The following is a 17,451-nucleotide window of genomic DNA, read 5'->3' on the forward strand; positions in this document are numbered from 1 at the left end:
AGTGTTCTTTGTATAGTCTAAGTATTAGCCCACTGAGTAGTAGCTGACAAATTTACTCCCAGTTTATACCCTGTCTCTCCACTCTGATTTTTTTGCTGAACAGACATTTTTAGTTTGATATAATGTGATTTGTTGATTCTGGATTTGTTCATTTTTTGTTTTGCTTTTTTTTTTTGTTTTGTTTTTTGTACCAGGGACTGAACTGATGACTTTGTGCTTGCCAGGTAGATGCAGTGCTGCTGAGCGACATCCCTGGTCCACTGCTGTTAATTTTTATGCAACTGAGATTCTGTTTTGAAAATCCTTTCCTACACCATATATCAAATGTTTTACCTATTTTATCTTCCAGTAGGTTTAGTGTTTCTGTTTTGATCTCTGATCCATTTTGATTTTAACTTAGTATATGATACGAGACAAGGGTCCAGTTTCAATTTGCATACATATAATTGGTGTTCCCAGCACTTGTTGTATAGACCATCTTTCCCCCAACATATACTTTTGCTCTTTTGTTGAAAATTAAATAACTGAAGTTTCTGTACCCTCAATTCTGTTCCACTAATCCATGTATCTGTTTTTGTTCTAGTACTATGTCATTTTTATCACTACTGCTTTTTAGTATAGCTTGAAGTATATTGCTATACTTCCTACTTACTTTTGTTGTCCAAAGTTTCTTTTGCTTTTCTGGGTCTCTTTTTGTTCCATATGAATTTTAGGGTTATCTTTTCTAGATCTGTAAATCATGGTGTTGGTATTTTGATTGTGACTGCAGTGAATCGTATATACCAGTTTTGTGGTCATTTTGACAGTACTAATTATGCCTATTCAAAAGCAGGGGAGATGTTTCCATTTTCTAATGAAATGTTCAATCTCCTTTTTTAGAGTACTGTAATTTTCTTTGTAGAGGTCTTTCAATTCCTTGGTTAGGTTAATTCCTACGTATTTCATTTTTTCTTAAAGCTACTATGAGTGCTATTATTTTCATAATTTCCTTTTCATTCTGTTCATGGTTGGTGTACACAAATAATAACTTTATATCCTACCATATTGTTAAGTTTGTTATTCTATTTTTTTGGTGGAGTCCTTTAGGCCTTCTATGTAGAGTATGTTACCTGCAAACAATAATTTATCTTTTGTATGTACTTCTTTTCTTTCTTTCTGTTGCCTAGTTGCTCAGGATAACAAGTACAATATTAAATAGAAGAGGTGATAGTTGCCATCTTTGTCTTAGTTTCGATTTTAGGGGCAATGCTTTTAGTTTTTCTCCACTTAGTATGATGCTGGCTATTGTTTTGTCATAGACAGCTTTTACCATATTCATATATAGTTCTTCTACACCAGTTTTCTTCAGGTTTTTTTTTTTTTTATCATGAAGGGGAGTTGCATTTTGTCCAAAGCCTTTTCTGTACCTACTGATACGATCATATGGTTTTTGACCTTGCTTCGGTTTATGTGAGGTATTATGTTTGACTTACAATATGATGAACCATCCTTGCATCTCTGGGATGAAACCTACTTGATCATGATATATGATCTTTTTGATAATGTGCTGCATTCTATTTGCTAATATCTTTTGCATGTATGTTCACTAAGGAAACTATAGTTTCTTTTTTTTAGTTAGCTTTATCTGGCTTTGGGATCAGGCTGATTCTTGGTTCCACAAATGAGTTTGGGAACACTCCATTGCTTTCAATTTCTTTGAAGAACTTAAGGAGAAAAGGTGATATAATATCCTTAAAGGTTTTATATAGTTCACCAGTGACTTTTTTTAGTCGGTAGATTCTTTACAAGTGTGTCAATTTCATTGTTTGTTATTGGGTCATTAAGTATGTTTATGTTTTCTTGGGTTAGTTTTGGTAGTTTGTATGTATGTAGGAATCTGCCCATTTCCTTAAAATTTGTTAATTTGTTGAAATATAATTTTCTGAAGGCGTTACTATCTTTTGGATTTCCAGTATTGCAATTTCACCATTTTTATTTCTAATTTCATTGATGTAAGTTTTTTCTTGCTTTTTCTTGGTAAGTCTGGCTTATCTATTTTATTTACTCTTTCAAAAAACAGTTCTTCAATTATTTTTTTAAAATCTCAATTTCATTGATTTCCACTTTTATCTTTATAATTTCCCTCCTGACTTCAGTTTGTGGCTAGTTTGGTGCTGTTTCTCAAGTGTTTGAATATTTCTCATAAGGTTCTATTTGGGTTTGTTCTGTTTTCCTAAAGTGAACACTGAATGTGATGAATTTTCTTCTTAGTACTATTTTTATAGTGTCCCAGAGGTTTCAATGAGCTGTACTATCACTGTCATTTTAAAATTTCTTCTGTGACTCATTTCCATTATTCTGGAGGAAATTGGTAACAGGCACAATGGCACATAGCTGTAATACCAGCTACTTGTGAAGTTGAGACAGGAAGATCACAAGTTTAGGGCCAGCCTGAGTAATGAGTAAGACGCTGTCTCAAAATAAAAAATGAGAGCTGGGAGTTGGGTATGGAGTCACATGCCCATAATCCCAGCACACTGAGAGGCTGATGCAGGAGGACTGAAAGTTCAAGATCAGCCAGAGCAACTAAGTGACTCAATGAGACCATGTCACAAAAGTAAAAATTTTAAAAAAGGCTGGGGATGTAACTCATTATGAAGCTTCTGGGTTCAATTCCCAGTATAAGAGAGAAACAAAGAAAATAAATACCCAATTTATCATGAAAATATAACAATATTTGTATTTGCATTTACTTTTACAGACTCAAAATAGTAAAAGCAAAATCTAATAGAATGAGAAAATATACAAATCCATCAACATAGTATAAAATTTTTAAATGCTCATGTTAATGTTTGATAAGTAAAGCAACTGTTTCACATTCCTCTTCCCCTAATCATTACAGGATTAATCTTGTAATCCTATAGGATTACAGGAAACTTTAACAGCACAACTGATCCAATAGAAATTGAAACTAAATCGAAGAATAGATGCAAAACTAAACAGACATGAGTTGCAGAAGTTGTACTTCTAGTCACAATACAGTAACTGCAATTGGATATTCCTTTTGTTGTTAACCACTAGAAAAGAAGCAAAATGCATGAAAACCTCATTACAGATATTCAACATCTAAGCAGTAGAGGATTATAACCACAAGAAAAAGGGAAACAAAATAAATTCTATGACTAATTCAGCTTTCTGGAGAAAGTACTTTCCAGAGCTTGGTACAAGGAAAAGGAACTCAAGTATAGGACAGTAATCTCACTAGATTGAGGAGACAGAGATTTTAGAAAACTGGCAATTTATAGAAGAAAATACCGAAGGAAGTTGCTATACAGGGAAACAGCTACTATACTACTGATCTCTGGTCATCAAAAAGAACAGTTGTGTTTTCATTGTTTGACTGTTTGATCATTTTTTTTTTTCAAGCCTAAATCTTGGAATTTGAGCAAATACTTTCAAGGCAACAATCAGCAACATATTAATTAGAGTTAATCTATTTCTTTTTTTTATTTAAACTCTGCACTGTTTTCATCCTTTTTTGTTTTTAAAATTAAAAAAATTAAAAACTTGTATGGGATCATTTTGAATCTACTACATTAAATTGTACATGCACAGAGTGAGATTTCACTAGGCTAAGAAAAAAAAAATGAAGAAGGGCTGGGAATACAGATCAGAAATACAGGGTGTGCTTAGCACAGAAAAAAATAACAGGAGGGAAAAGTAACTACTACAGAGCTTAACAACTAAGCTGAACAACTACCATGGCACACTGGCCTGAAAGTTATAGCCAGACAAAACAGAGCATGTGGAACAGCTAGAACATTCAGTAGAGATTCCGGAGAGGTCACGTTTTAGCAAAGAAGCAAAACTAACAAAAAAGTAAAAACAACTGGCCCACCCCCAAAATATTCTTTAAAACAAGGCCTGAAAGGATCAGCAGGTCAGGAATTTAATGGCTGGCTAAAACAAGTCCAATGTTTTTTTTAAAAAGATAAAAATTATTTGTCACTCAGCTTTATAATATAGGGCATCTAAACAAAAATATTAATTATTAAAAATTATTAAATTATTTAAAAGGAAGACAAGCAGTCAAAAGGAATATTCAGAAATGACCATGCTGATGAAATTACAAAGATTTTATATCAGTTATTCTATGATCAAGAATGTAAAAGAAAACATCAGCATAATAGGATGCAAGAGAAATGTAGCATTTTAAAAAGGACCAAACATTTCTATTTTCAGTAATAACAAAGTGAAGTCTTAACAACCACTATCAACAAAAAAATAATAATGAGAAAGAAGGAAAGAAGGGAAAAGAAAAAACAACAAAAAGGTAAAATGTAACATGATACAAAAATAGGTTATCAGGAAACATGGGAGAGTAAAAACAGCAGACAAGACCAAGGAAGAGAACACTTTTGAAGAATGAGAGTTAAACGAAGTGCATTTCCTTTCCACAACTTTTAGCCTGGACACAGCACATATAAACAAGGAAAGTAATATCACAGAGTTTTCAGACAAAGTAATTTGATAAAATTTATCACCAGAAACATTGTATTACCAAACAAGTTTGGGTCACCACTTCAGGTTCTAATGTTATAATGATTATTTGCAGATAGAGTATAAGTTTAAAATGTATCTTGCAAACTCTATAGCAATCTCTAAATTAATAAACAAGATACAGTAGAGAAACTATTAAACAAGATGATATCCAAATACAGCAGTACTCCTAAATTAATTTAAAAGGCAGGAAAAGAGGGGGGAAAAAGAACAAAAGGAAAAATAATTTTTAAACAATATGGTAACCTACCCATATTGATTAATTATGCTATCTATAAATGGACAATATATGGCAATTAAGTAGCAGAGACTGAGCTGAGCATGATAGTACACTCCTGTAATTCCAGCACTGGAAGACTGAGGCAGGAGGATCATTCCAAGTTCAAGACCAACTTGTACTACATAGTGGCAGGTTAAGATCTGAAAAGGCAGAAAGCCATACAAACAAAAATTATAAGAAAGCTGGGGCTACATTAATATCATGGAAAGCAGACTTCAGAACCTGCATAATGCCACATATTTCATAGAGATAATGGGTCAAAATCTCAAGACTGTCCAGGCTCGGGATTTCATTAGTCACCTTTTCTGTTCCTCACGCAAAATACTTGACAGTTGCACTTCAAGGAGGAGAGCTTTAATTTGTTTCACACTTTCAGGAGTTTGGGTCCATAACTGGCTGGGTCTAGGACAAATACATCAAAGTGGCTCACTTCGTGGAGGCAAGGAAGCAAAGCATAGGAAAAGAACATCAAAGAGAAAGGGGCCAAGGGACCAGATATAGTATGCAAGGTTATGCATCTGGGGTCTATCCAGACACATCTGAATACATGTTTTGCTAATCCTCTAGGCAATTCACAAGTCAATGATTGGCTTGAAGTTGACTGACAGTCTAGTTTAACTGTTGGACATATCCTTTATTTGAAATGCTTGGGACCAGAAGTGTTTCAGGTGTTAGTTTTCCTAATTTTGGAAAATCACAATATATACAATGAAACAGTTTTGGAATGGCAAACTATCTAAATCAACTATAGTGAGCAAGTGATGTCACATGACAAAGCAAGGTTGCCCTCATGTCAGTTTTAAGATGGAAAATTTGTAACACAACAGGTAAAATACCCTAAAAAGCATTTTTAATTTTAGAAGCATTACCTTATGTAGACTCTACCCTTCCATAAGGAAATTGATGATTAAAAATCATATTTTTCTTTTCTTTTTGAGACAGTGTCTCACTATACAGTTCCAGTTGGCCTTAAGCTCACACTGTAGCCCAGGCTGGTCTCAAACTTGCTATGATCCTCCTGCCTCGGCCTTCCCAGTACTGGGATTACAGGTATGTGCCACCACACAGCTCGAAAATTTTTATAGCAAAATCAAGATATTAATGTGCATAATGTTGGAGTTCATTTTGTGTTTTTACTCTAGCAATCACTCTATTTTTTCCTAATAGCAGTTCAGTTAGAAAAGTTAAAGAACATATTTAAAAGCAAGAGACTACATCTTTGATGAGTCAAAGTTTTTTGCCAGCTCTGCAATCACATTATTTCAAACCTGGGGCACTTAACTTACTATCACTGGACAAAATAGTACTTTAGTTTGTAAGTACATTATAGGGAAAATTAAATGCTTATACAATTCACTGAAATCTTCAGATAAAAGGGACTATAAAATACTATATTCTTGTTTTTAAAGTCTCATAAAAGGTACAATGCAATTTTGCATACCCCAAGTTTATACAACAGGAAATCAGAATTGCTAAAAAATTAACCCCAAGATACTGTTTTCAGATATCTATTGCTACCCCAAAGTTCACCATTTTAAAAGAATATTTTCACTCATGAAAACATGATCAATGAAAGGGGAACTGGGATAAAATGGATATGTAAACAGGCTCCATTAAAAAGAGCACCACGTATGCAGGGCAAGAAAAAGGCGCAAGACGGAAGAGTTAAGAATAAACTGGAGCCATCAGGTATGGTAGCATGTGCTAATATTCCTAGGTGAGACTCAGGAAGGTTAGGCAGGAAGATCACTACAAGTTTGAGGCCAGCCTGGGCTACAAAGTGAGTTTAAGGCCAGCCTGAATTCCATAGGGAAATCCTGTCTTAAAACAGATGACCCCCCTTCCCCCAAAAAAGTAAATAAAGTAGGAAACACAGAGACACAACTATACATCTACTAGAATGGCTAAAATTAACACAAATGACATCAAGTGTTAAGTATGTGTATCAAAGCTTATAAATATAAAATGGCACAAACACTTTGGGAAAAGGTTTGGCAATTTCTAATAAAACTAAACATACACCTATGCTATGGCTCAATTATTATATTCCAAGCCTGGACATTTACCTATGAGAAATGAAAATACACACATACAAAAAGATCTGAAGGCTATTCATAGCAGCTCTATTCATAACATGAAAATAGCAGGTGGTCATCAATAGGAAAATGAGTTATCAAACTGTGCTATATACCTACAGTGGAATACTAATCATACAGCAAAACAAGTGAATCTCAAAAGCATTCTGCTAGGCAAAAGAATCTTTATATCAAGTAGTAAATATCAGATGATTCCACTTATATGCAGTCAAAAACAGGCAAATCGTGTCTATAGTAGGGAAAAACATTCAGGATAGTAGTTGCACTGGAGAAAAAAATGAAGGAGGCAATGAAGGGAAAGGATCATAAGGACCTTTTCTGGCTGATGACAAAGCTCCATATCTTTTTTTTTCCTTGCTGCCAGACATGGAATCCAGGGCCTCATGCATGCTATGCATCCAGGCTATACTACACTCTTAGCCTAAAGTTCTCCATCTTGACAGATATTTGGTTACACAGGTATATACATTTAATTATTTTTCTAATTGCTGAGACAAAATACCTGACATCCAAAGTTAAAGAAGGAAAGGTTTATTGTAGCGCAGTCTTAGAGATTTCAGTTCATAGATGGCTGGCAGGGTAGCATGGTAGAGGGGGATCATAGAGGAGAAACAATTCACAGTAGGCAGAAGACAGCAAGGTAGCAGAATGAAGTAGCAAAGCAGCAGCAAGTGATGTCAGCAGCTTTCTGTTGGAGACCACTATCAAGCAGCTCTGAGCAGCATTTAAAATTAACAAACTGGCTTTCTATGCTTGTCTGTGAGTCTGTCCTAGGCCTAGGTACTTTGCCTGGCAACAGGACCTGATTCATAGTAAGTGAACCTCTATGAATCACTGGTCCTGGCTGAGGCCTATAGTAGTAGAAATACCTCAAAAGGCAAGAGAAGGCCATAGCTGCAGACACTTGGCTCAAATATCAATTAAGTAAATAGAGACTGTGCAGCTGCAGGAATTACTCCTACTGTCTCACTTCTACCACGTCTTCATGATGAGAACGTCCTCCTAATTTGACATGATTCATTACTTGGAGACATCCTTGACATGACTCCAAAGGTCCTGCTCATTGCCTGTGCTTTCCTCAGTTTCTCCACCTTTTGTCTTTGATCTAATAACAATGGGGAGTCCAGAGAAGTATTTGTCTTAGCCCTCAGAGTTTTGAATTCAGCCAAAGGGTTTTGACCCTCCTGGAGCCCTAAAATCATACCACTTGTCTCATTTTATTTAAACCTTTGCTGTATACTCGTTTGGGAGGTTGGGGATCTTGGTCAGGACCCAATAGCCCTCTTTTTGTCCCTTTTATTGTATCCAAGTTATCTGGCAATACAAATGTTCATTGACAGAAGAATGGATTAGGGGCTGGGGATTTAGCTCCACTGTATAAGTACCTGCCTTGCAAGCACGTGGTTGTGAGTTTGATCCCCGGTACCGATAAAAAAAAAAAAAACAAACCAGAAGAATGGATTTTTTAAATCTATATACACAATGAAATATTACATATGATTAAAAAGGAAAGAAATTCTGATACCTGCTACAACATGGATAAACCTTGAGGACATTATGCTAACTGAAATAAGATGGTCACAAAGAGACAAATACAATATAATTCTTCTTATATGGGGTACACAGAATAGTTAAATTTATAGGCAGAAAGTAGAAGGGCATTTGCCAAGCAGCTGACTGGAGGAGGGAAGTTTTACATTTTGAAATTCTTCTGTGTCAAAAGACACAGAATTTCAGCTTTGCAAGATTGAAGAATTCTAAAGATTAACTGCACAACAGCATGAATGTATGTAACACTACTGAACTGTGTACATTTTAAAGTGGTTAAGATGGTACATTTTATGAGCATTTTTCTACAAATAAAAATAAATAATTAACTGGTATGGTGTTCTTGAAGCACCAACACAGTAAAGCTTTTATGAAAATGTCTGCAGTTTAACTTTTTAATAAGCATACTTCCTTGCATTCCAATGTATTACCTAACACAGCTCACTGGCAGATTTGACCTTCATTCTTCAGTTGACCTATGATGACTGTGAGTTACAAGAGGCACTGATACTTGCCTGTCAATAACCCTCAGGTAAAAAATTATCTTTCTTAACATTATAGGAATGTCGCCTCTGCCAGCCAACAGAATCCCCAGACCAAAGAAGGCCGATGCGTGATCACTTATTTGAGGCTACTATTCAAGGAAGATGGCAAGAAAGAGCCTGAGAAAAGGAAAGGAAAGGAAAAGAAAATGAGCAAGGCACTACATGTAGCCTGATGGCCTTTGTAGCAGATGTATGACAGATAGCTTGTTAAAGCTGCTCTAGTCTTGTGCTATAGTGACAAGGAAAGAAAATTCCTTTCTCCATCTAAAAGAATCTTATAATAAAAGTATAAAGACTAAAGGCTACTGCACTTTCCTTTTGCCCAGATCTTCTGAGTAGGGAAGGGAAGAAACAAATTGATGAGAAGATATAATACCTAGCGTGCATCATCCAAGGTTGATGACAAAAAAGATGTGTAGATACATGTATCATCAGTTACTATGATCCAGGAAAAGTGTTACCAGCCATGTTACCTTCTCAGACTGTGGTAGCCCCATAAAAGAGGCAATAAGGAATTTTCAAATATTTTTTAGCTTTCTGGTAAATTCCCTCCACACACAATATGCCAATCCTTGGATGTTTTTCTTTTCTTTCTTTTTTTCCTTGATACCAGGGATTGAACTTACGACCTTGCACTTGCCAGGCAGGCACTAAATCCCCATTCCTTTGGATGCTTTTTTATAAAAAAAAAAAAAATTAAAAAAAAAATATGTGTGTGTGTGTGTGTGTGTGTGTGTGTGTATTGGGAACTGAACTTAGAACCTTAGGCTTGCTGAGCAGGCACTTGTGCTGCTGAGCTACATTCCCTGCCATATCAAATATGTTTTTAAGAATGCACTGCATTCAAAAGTAGGAGTGTATCTTTATATTTATCTGCTCATTCCCTACTGATCTCTCCAGCTACCACATTAGAAAGGCTTTTTTCCCTTCATTTTTTGAGACAGGGTCTTGCTATGTAGTTCAGGCTGGACTTGGACTCACTACATAGCTCAGGCTGGTCTCAAACTTATGGCAATCTTCCTGCGTCAGCTTTCCAAGTGCTGGAACTACAGGCATGCACTGCCATATGCAGCTATCTTCATACATAGTTTTACATTTTGAAATAATGACAAAATAGATGCTCAATAAATGTTTGCTGAATAAGCAAAATATAGTAATTCTGAACTGGGTAATTCTTCTTCAAGGGCATAATTAAATCTTAGAATTTTCTTCCACAGTCCTTTAGGTAGTATTTCTTACATTAAATCAACCATACAGAAAATTACCTTCCTGTAGATTGCCTAGGCAGAAAGAGTTGTCAGACATAAACCTGAATACCATTTCTTCTACTTCATAGCTGAATGATATTGATCAGGTTACTTAACTTCTTTAAGACTCAGTTTCCTCTTTTTTAAAATGAAATACCACTTACCTAATGGGAATATTCTGAGGATTATTAGTACTCAGGCATCTTCACTTTGCAGACTTCTAACACACACAAATTTCAGTTACCACAGTTTAAATATTTCTAATCCCCTAAACACCACAATTCGAGTTTCAGTTAACACTGTGTTTTTTGGTGCTGTTTGCTTGCTCTTTTGGATTCTTGAGAGGGGTCTTGCTATATAATTCAGGTTGGTCTTGAACTTTATCATGCAGCTGCCTCAGCCCCCAGGTGCTGGGATTACAGGTAGGTGCCACCTTACCTGGCAAACAATGTAACAGAAGTGAGTAACTGAATATGGTATATGGCTAGATCTTCAATCCACAAGTCATTACCAAAATAATGGAAGAACAGCAAATCAGTGGTCAACCAACTCACTTCTGACAAAGTCTATTGCTTTGAGTTGCTTCCTTGTCTCCTGGTGATAAATTAAACAATATTTTACAAAAATAAATACTACAAAATGAGAACTGATGAACAGTGATGAAAGAACAGCAGAGAACAAATACGCTGGATGTGAAATTCCAACAAACCTATACAGAGTTTTAGAGAAACAGCTGACCATGGAAATAGTCTCTTATCTCTTAAGAGAGTCTAGAAATGCAGCTTGGGGACTGGAATGAAAGCAAACTTACCAACATACATGAACACAGTAACTATGACAAAACGATGATGTACCAGAAGAAGTGATACTGGTAAAACCTTCCAAATTAAAGGAACTCTGGGAGACATTTCATAATATTGAAAGTATAGAGAATAAAATGCTGAAAGCTGATCCAAACTTAGAAAAGATTTACTAAGGCACAAGGAAGATACTCATTCCATGCCATAAACTATTTGATGAGGAGAGCACTGTTCAAATTGTTTTTGGTAAGTTATTTTACAAAGAAATAAAAGACTACAATTCTTGACATTTAAAATATTTGAAATCAACAGTAAGAGGTTTTCAATGTTTGACAGAAACTTTCAAAAGTCATAGAATAACTGTAACTTTTACTATTAATTAAGATGGCTTTGCTTGGTTTTTAACTAGTGTGGTCATTTGTATGATTCCCACATTACCAAACAAAATGAGGACCGATTGTGTTTGTAACTTCTCACACATCAAAATGCAATTATTTCACAATTCTACCCTTTTCCCTGGTTCTTACAATCTGCTCAGACAAAACTGAATTTCAACTGATATTGAGTGATACTAAAAAGATTTTTTAGGTGCTGAAAGTGACAAAAGAATACCCCCATATGTGAACATGTAATTCCTCAAACTCACTAATCAAAATATATACAAACTAATGATGAAATATAGTTGAGTAATTTAAAGAGTTACTCAATTTGCCCGTTGTGATAGTGCAGGATTTTAGGATCCTCTTTGTTCTTCATTCATTGACTACAGAGGCAAAACAATAAATATGAGGTATAATTAATGATGGGGTGGCCATACACAACAACTTTAGAGTCAGCTGAATATTATCTCTATATGGCTTATTTTACAACCTTAGATAATCTGTGAAATGGGAATACCTTATTTTTGAAATTACTATAAATATCAAGAGATAAGATAAATAGCAAATAGTGGCAATAGTTAGCACTAAGACAATAACTATTATTACACTTAATATGCCTTTTTGGGGGGTACCGGGATCGAACTCATGACCTCGCACTTGCCAGGCAGGCACTTATGGTACTGAGCTAAATTCCTGGCACTTAATATAACATTTTATTAGAATAATGATTCTAATAAACTTCCATTTTAAACACATATTTAAACATGTTAATCAGAATATTTTTCAAAGATCAAATTCTTTTACTCTAAGTTATTACAGGGATCCACTACTTGCTATGGATAGAGATACCTTGACCTCAACTTCCTCTAGATCATTTTCTCCCAAGGTACATGCACAAAGGGCTGCCAATATATACACTCACTCTGTTCCTACAACCCCTAGGATTCCTATGTTAAATTTGTCTGCAGTCGTCTCAGAGTTCCTCTTCTGAGGACATTGAGAACTAAAGCGATTTCCCATTTCTTAGAGCTATCAGTCAGAACACTAGTATCTTGCTCTCTTGTAGTCCACATGACTCAACTGCCAGTTTTTTTCTTTTGATTCTAATCCAAAACCTTGGTTCTAAACTGAGCATTATTACCTACGTAGACTGATAATGCTGCAAGGCATCTAAAGACTAACTATGGCACGTTCCTTTTCCCTATTAGCAATGTCTGTTTCAACACTTTTGGTGACAACTTGCTTAACACCCAAGCTGACCTGTTTCTTAGTGAGATCATCTTTGATTAGAAAGCTTTTCCTTATACTGAAGCAAAACCTTCTCCCTTACAATTAATTTCCTCCAACTACTGCCCTTTGAGAAACTGAGAATGTTCTACAGAACTTCCAGATTCTAAAGAAATTGAAAAAATTAACTATTTTTATGATAGCCTATTCAACATTAAGTTACGCATTTCCAGCTCAAACAGCATAATTCTAAATTCTCTCCTTCATGGTCATGCTTCTCAGGACTGGTTGTGGACCTGTTAAAGTGATCTAACAACCAATTGATAAAGCACTTTCTTTGACAATATTCAGGCTGCCAAGTAATCATACTATAAATGATCTTTTTGCTCATTTTTTCCATTATTATTTAAAATTAATTTAAGCCAGCAGCTCAGAAAAAGTGACTCTCAACCTAAGTCAAGGGAATGTTACTGCAAAAAGAGTTCTTATTTTTTTTTTAACTTAGCCAACTACTAGAACAGAAGAAAGATCATCTAGCATGAAACTCTCGTCTCTTTCCTACCAAGCCATACACACATAGATTTCAGGATTCAACAATGGGAAAGTCAGCTAAAAAAGTTTTGTCTTCATGTCTTATGAAAGTGGATCCATTTAAAAGAAAGCAGTAATCGTCAAAGAATATTCTCTAAATCTTGCCAGAAGCAAAAATAGGATCAAATATTATGCTCTCAAAACTTGACCAAAGTAAACAACAGAAAAAGTAGTGAAAGATTTCTCCTATCTTTGTAGGAACAATCACCTCGGAACACACAAACACACCTCAGATCTGGCCAGGGCAGCAGTGCCTGCCTGTCAGGACAATAACTAGGTGTAGAACCTTAACTCCTCATAAGGTGCATTCGGTGGAATAAATGTCCTCAGATGACCACTGACTCCTAGGAAGCCAGATAAGACATAGAATGCAGCAGGAACAGGGACTAGGTCTTTTGTGCTCTGTGAAGCCTGGCACGAAGAAGGTAGATCTGATGCTCCACCTTATACTTGTGGTGCACAATGACAGTTGGCTAGGCTGACTCAGAGCGCAGACGATCTCTGGCACCTGAAGATATGGGGGTGGGGTGAGAGTGTCGAACCTCAGAAATGGTAAAACTCTTCCCTGAAGGACAGCAAGGTCCTCTAACAAGAAGAGGAAGAGAAAGACCTTAGAGTTCTCACAGACTTGGAGGAAGACGCAGCTCGGAAGTGCTCCCTTCTCCCGAGCCTCTCAGGAAGAGGTGGTGGCAACAGCAGAGCAGGTGTCCTGGGTCCTCATTCCCTTAGCAGGGGCCCCACCTCCAGCCTCTTCTCAGGCTCCCCTCCCCGTCGTCTGCCCTACTCCACCGCTCAGGTAGGAATTTCTGTTCTCAGCCCAGCTTTCTCCTCGGATCCAGAAGTCGCTCTCCACTTCCCTTCCGTCCCAAAATGAAGACTCCCCGCCGCCAGTCCAGACCTTCACGGTCCTCACTTGACACCCGGGACTCCCTCATCCGCTCCCCTGGTCCCCGCAGCCCAGCACGCCCCTTTCCGCTCCCCGGCCCGGCCTGGTGCCTCCCCTCGAGGCCAAGTTCGACCTCTGTCTCCTCCACACCGCGTCTCCCCACAACCAGCGCCCTCGCTCTCCGCCTCAGGCCACACTCACAGAACTCGGCGACGAGCCAGGTCACGGCGTAATTTTCCTCGCACCAGTCCAGCGTGGAGGTCGGGGGACCCCAGTAACCCGCCCGGTCCAAGGCCGGAGCCATCGCGCCGTCCCTGCCTCCGCCGCCACCCGGAGATGCGCTCACCGCGCTCTGTTTGGTGGGTTCCAGGCCGGCTCGCGCCTAGCGGCGCGCACGCTCTACGCCCCGCCCTCCTCCCCAGAGGGGCGGGGCCAGGCCAGCGGCCGGCCGACAGCGAAGCTGCCCCGCGGAGGCCCCGCCCACCGAGCCGCCTGGCTGCAGGGATAGGCGCAGGAGAGGGTCCGCCCCAGGCTGCGTCCTCTTTACCCCGAGGGCGGGGCGGACTCCTGATCCGGGAAGGAGGTTGGGAAGTGGGCTGCGGGCCAGTGAGGTGTGCCTTTGGCGCTAGGTTGGTGATTCCCAGTACCCTGGAGGCTCTTTTCCGTTGGGATGTGTCTCAGCTTCTATTTGTGTGTAGGCGGCTTGATTTAATTGGGGCGGGATGGATAAAACCCCTGTCAAGCCCCTACTTGATTAAACCTGTGCCATTGAAATACAGGCCTCAAATAGGGAGTCCACAAACAGCATCCCCACCCAACTTGCGCAGTTTCGGGGAAACAAACTGTAATTATCTGGTAAGGGTATAAAATGTGTCCGTGAGAAAGGGAAAGGGCAACAACCCAGGATCCAAAGACAAAAAAAGTGCTGAGAGCCTAAAAAAATGTACCAGGTAAAGCAGAGTAACGTAGGCTTTGGTTCCAGACATCAGAGGTTTGTGCCTTCTGTCTGTAATTGTACCCTATTCAACAAGCAACCAACAACCTCTCGCACTTCTAGCTTCAAGACGGGAAGCAACCACAGATTCGCCAAAGTGAGTTGTGAAAAGGTAGATCCAGCCCCGGTTACCCTTCGTATTCAGCTCCACCAAATCTCTCCCTTACCTGTGAAAAGGTAGATCCAGCCCCGGTTACCCTTCGCATTCTGCTCCACCAAATCTCTCCCTTACCTGGGAATGCGCTAAAACACTGCCCTTGTTCCCTGCCTCTATGCCCAAATACAGCTGAGACAGCTTTCCTCTTTGCTCCATTTAATAACTCTCCACTTGCCCTCCCTGCCCTATATCCACATCGTACCAGAATGCAGCCACCTTTGTAGAGAAGGTCACAGCCACTCTGCAAAGTGATCCTAGCCAATGATAGATGCAAAACTTCTACTTGCGTGGTGCAAAACCTACAAAGAGAGGCAGGATATGTGAACCTTTTTTTTTGTACAAATTTTGAGCTTCTGCTATGCACTAGGCCACAGAGTGCTGGATGCTAGAAACTTAGGAAAGATCTACCACAGCAGCCTAAAAAAAGAGATAATTAAAAGCCACTGAGGTGTGGGAAGACATCTATTTCTAAGCATTTTATTTGCATTTTGTATTTTTTATCTATAATAATAAATATGCAATTTGTAAGTGAATATTTACACACAACACGAATATTCAGAAATATATGCTCAAAATGATTTGTTCATGAAGTGTATAATCAAAACAGTAGATAGGCATCAATAAAAGAGTTGAGATAATACTTTCCTAGGAATAAATAGGTGATTGTAGGACCCCTATAAGCAAAGAATCCCTGAGTAGCTAAGTGATGCAAGACAGGAGAGGACCCCATGGTTGAGGCAATATCCTGCAATTGTTTGTCAATGGACGGAGGGAAACACACAAACTACCACTCAAGAAGAAGACAGAATTTAGAAAAGAGAAGTCTCTCACCTAAGAGAACAGGTGCACTGCAGAACGGTCACTCAGAAAATGAGATGAATTGCACAGTTCCTTCAGCAATATTCACCTTCCTTTTCTAAAAACCTTTCACCCCCTGAGTATAAAAGCAATGTATGGAAATGTCAGGGGCTTGGGATGTCCAAAACTACCTTGAAAAAAACTTTTTTCCTCTTTGAGCACTTATGTCACCTTTCTTGTGGCTGGCACAAACTAGCTCTGTATCTTTAAAGGAGAAGAGGTTTATTTTTGCTCATGCTTTCAGTCTATGGCCAGCTGATTCCAAGGCAGCAATGGCATGGCAGAGGGACATAGCAGAGGAAAATTGCTCACTTCATGGTGGCCAAGAAGCAGGGAGAAAAAGGAGGCACCAGAGAGGGATCTACACCCTTCCAGGCCACTCCCCAATGACCCATGTGTTCTGAACTGACCCCACATCCTAACAAATCATCTTCCAAACAGGAAGCCTTGGGGCTCTTTTTAATCTGAGCTGTGACACCCTTCCATTTATGGTAAGTTAATTTTTGTCAACAATGCCAAGACTATTCAGGAGGGAAAGGATAGTGATTTTGACAAATGTTGTTTAGACAATTGGATATTCACATGCAAAAGGAGAGACACTGTCACAATAAACAAAATTCAACTCCAAATAGATCATAGACCTAAGTGTAAAGCTAAAACTGTAAAATTCTCTGAAGTTTATGTAAAAGTTGCTTGTAATCTTAAGTTAGGCAATTTTTTTTCATAAAACACCAAAAACACAGCCAACAAAAGAAAAAAAATAAACTTAATCATAATTAAAACATTTGCTGCAAATGACATCATCAAGAAAGGAAAAAGACAACCCACAGAACGGATGAATATATTTTACAATCATATATCTAATAAGAGTCGTATCAGTATAAAAGAACTCACAACTCAGTAATCAAGACAACTGAAATTGAGTGTGGCAGTGTACAATTTTATCTCTGCATTTGGGAGACTGAGGCAGGGGGATAAGAGTTTGAATTCTGCTGGGGCCAATAGCTAGCCTCTGTCTCAAAATATAAAAGGGAAGGATATGGCTCAGTGTGAAGGTCTTGGCTTCTATCCCTAGTGTCTCTCATAGGCACACACACCACCATCAACAGCAACAACCCAATTAAGAATTCAGCAAATAATCTGAATAGATATTTCTCCAAGGGAGATATGCAAATAGCCAATATATACATGAAAAAAATGTTCAACATCATTAACAAAAATGCAAATAAAAAATACAGTGAATGCTGCTTTCCACACATTAGAAAATGGCTACAGTCAGAAAGACAGTAAAAGGGGTTGACCA

At 38.1% G+C, this 17,451-nt stretch overlaps 1 protein-coding gene across 3 annotated transcripts in view; it reads right to left on the reverse strand.

Moving 5' to 3' along the window:
- Acer3 (alkaline ceramidase 3) overlaps nucleotides 1-14,554 on the reverse strand; it is a 139,332-nt gene extending 124,778 nt beyond the window's left edge. For 2 of the 3 annotated variants that reach the window (XM_063256445.1, XM_023564620.2), the window contains exon 1: nucleotides 14,341-14,554. In XM_063256445.1, coding sequence (XP_063112515.1) covers nucleotides 14,341-14,443 — 103 coding nt within the window. In that variant the 5' untranslated portion in view covers nucleotides 14,444-14,554. The remainder of the gene's footprint in view (nucleotides 1-14,340) is intronic. The other variant, XM_003468540.5, reaches the window with a different exon arrangement.
- Nucleotides 14,555-17,451: the final 2,897 nt, after the last annotated feature.

The sequence above is a fragment of the Cavia porcellus genome, unplaced genomic scaffold, assembly GCF_034190915.1.
Source record: "Cavia porcellus strain 051 isolate PalLab524CR breed Dunkin Hartley unplaced genomic scaffold, mCavPor4.1 scaffold_9, whole genome shotgun sequence".
Taxonomy (NCBI): domain Eukaryota; kingdom Metazoa; phylum Chordata; class Mammalia; order Rodentia; family Caviidae; genus Cavia; species Cavia porcellus.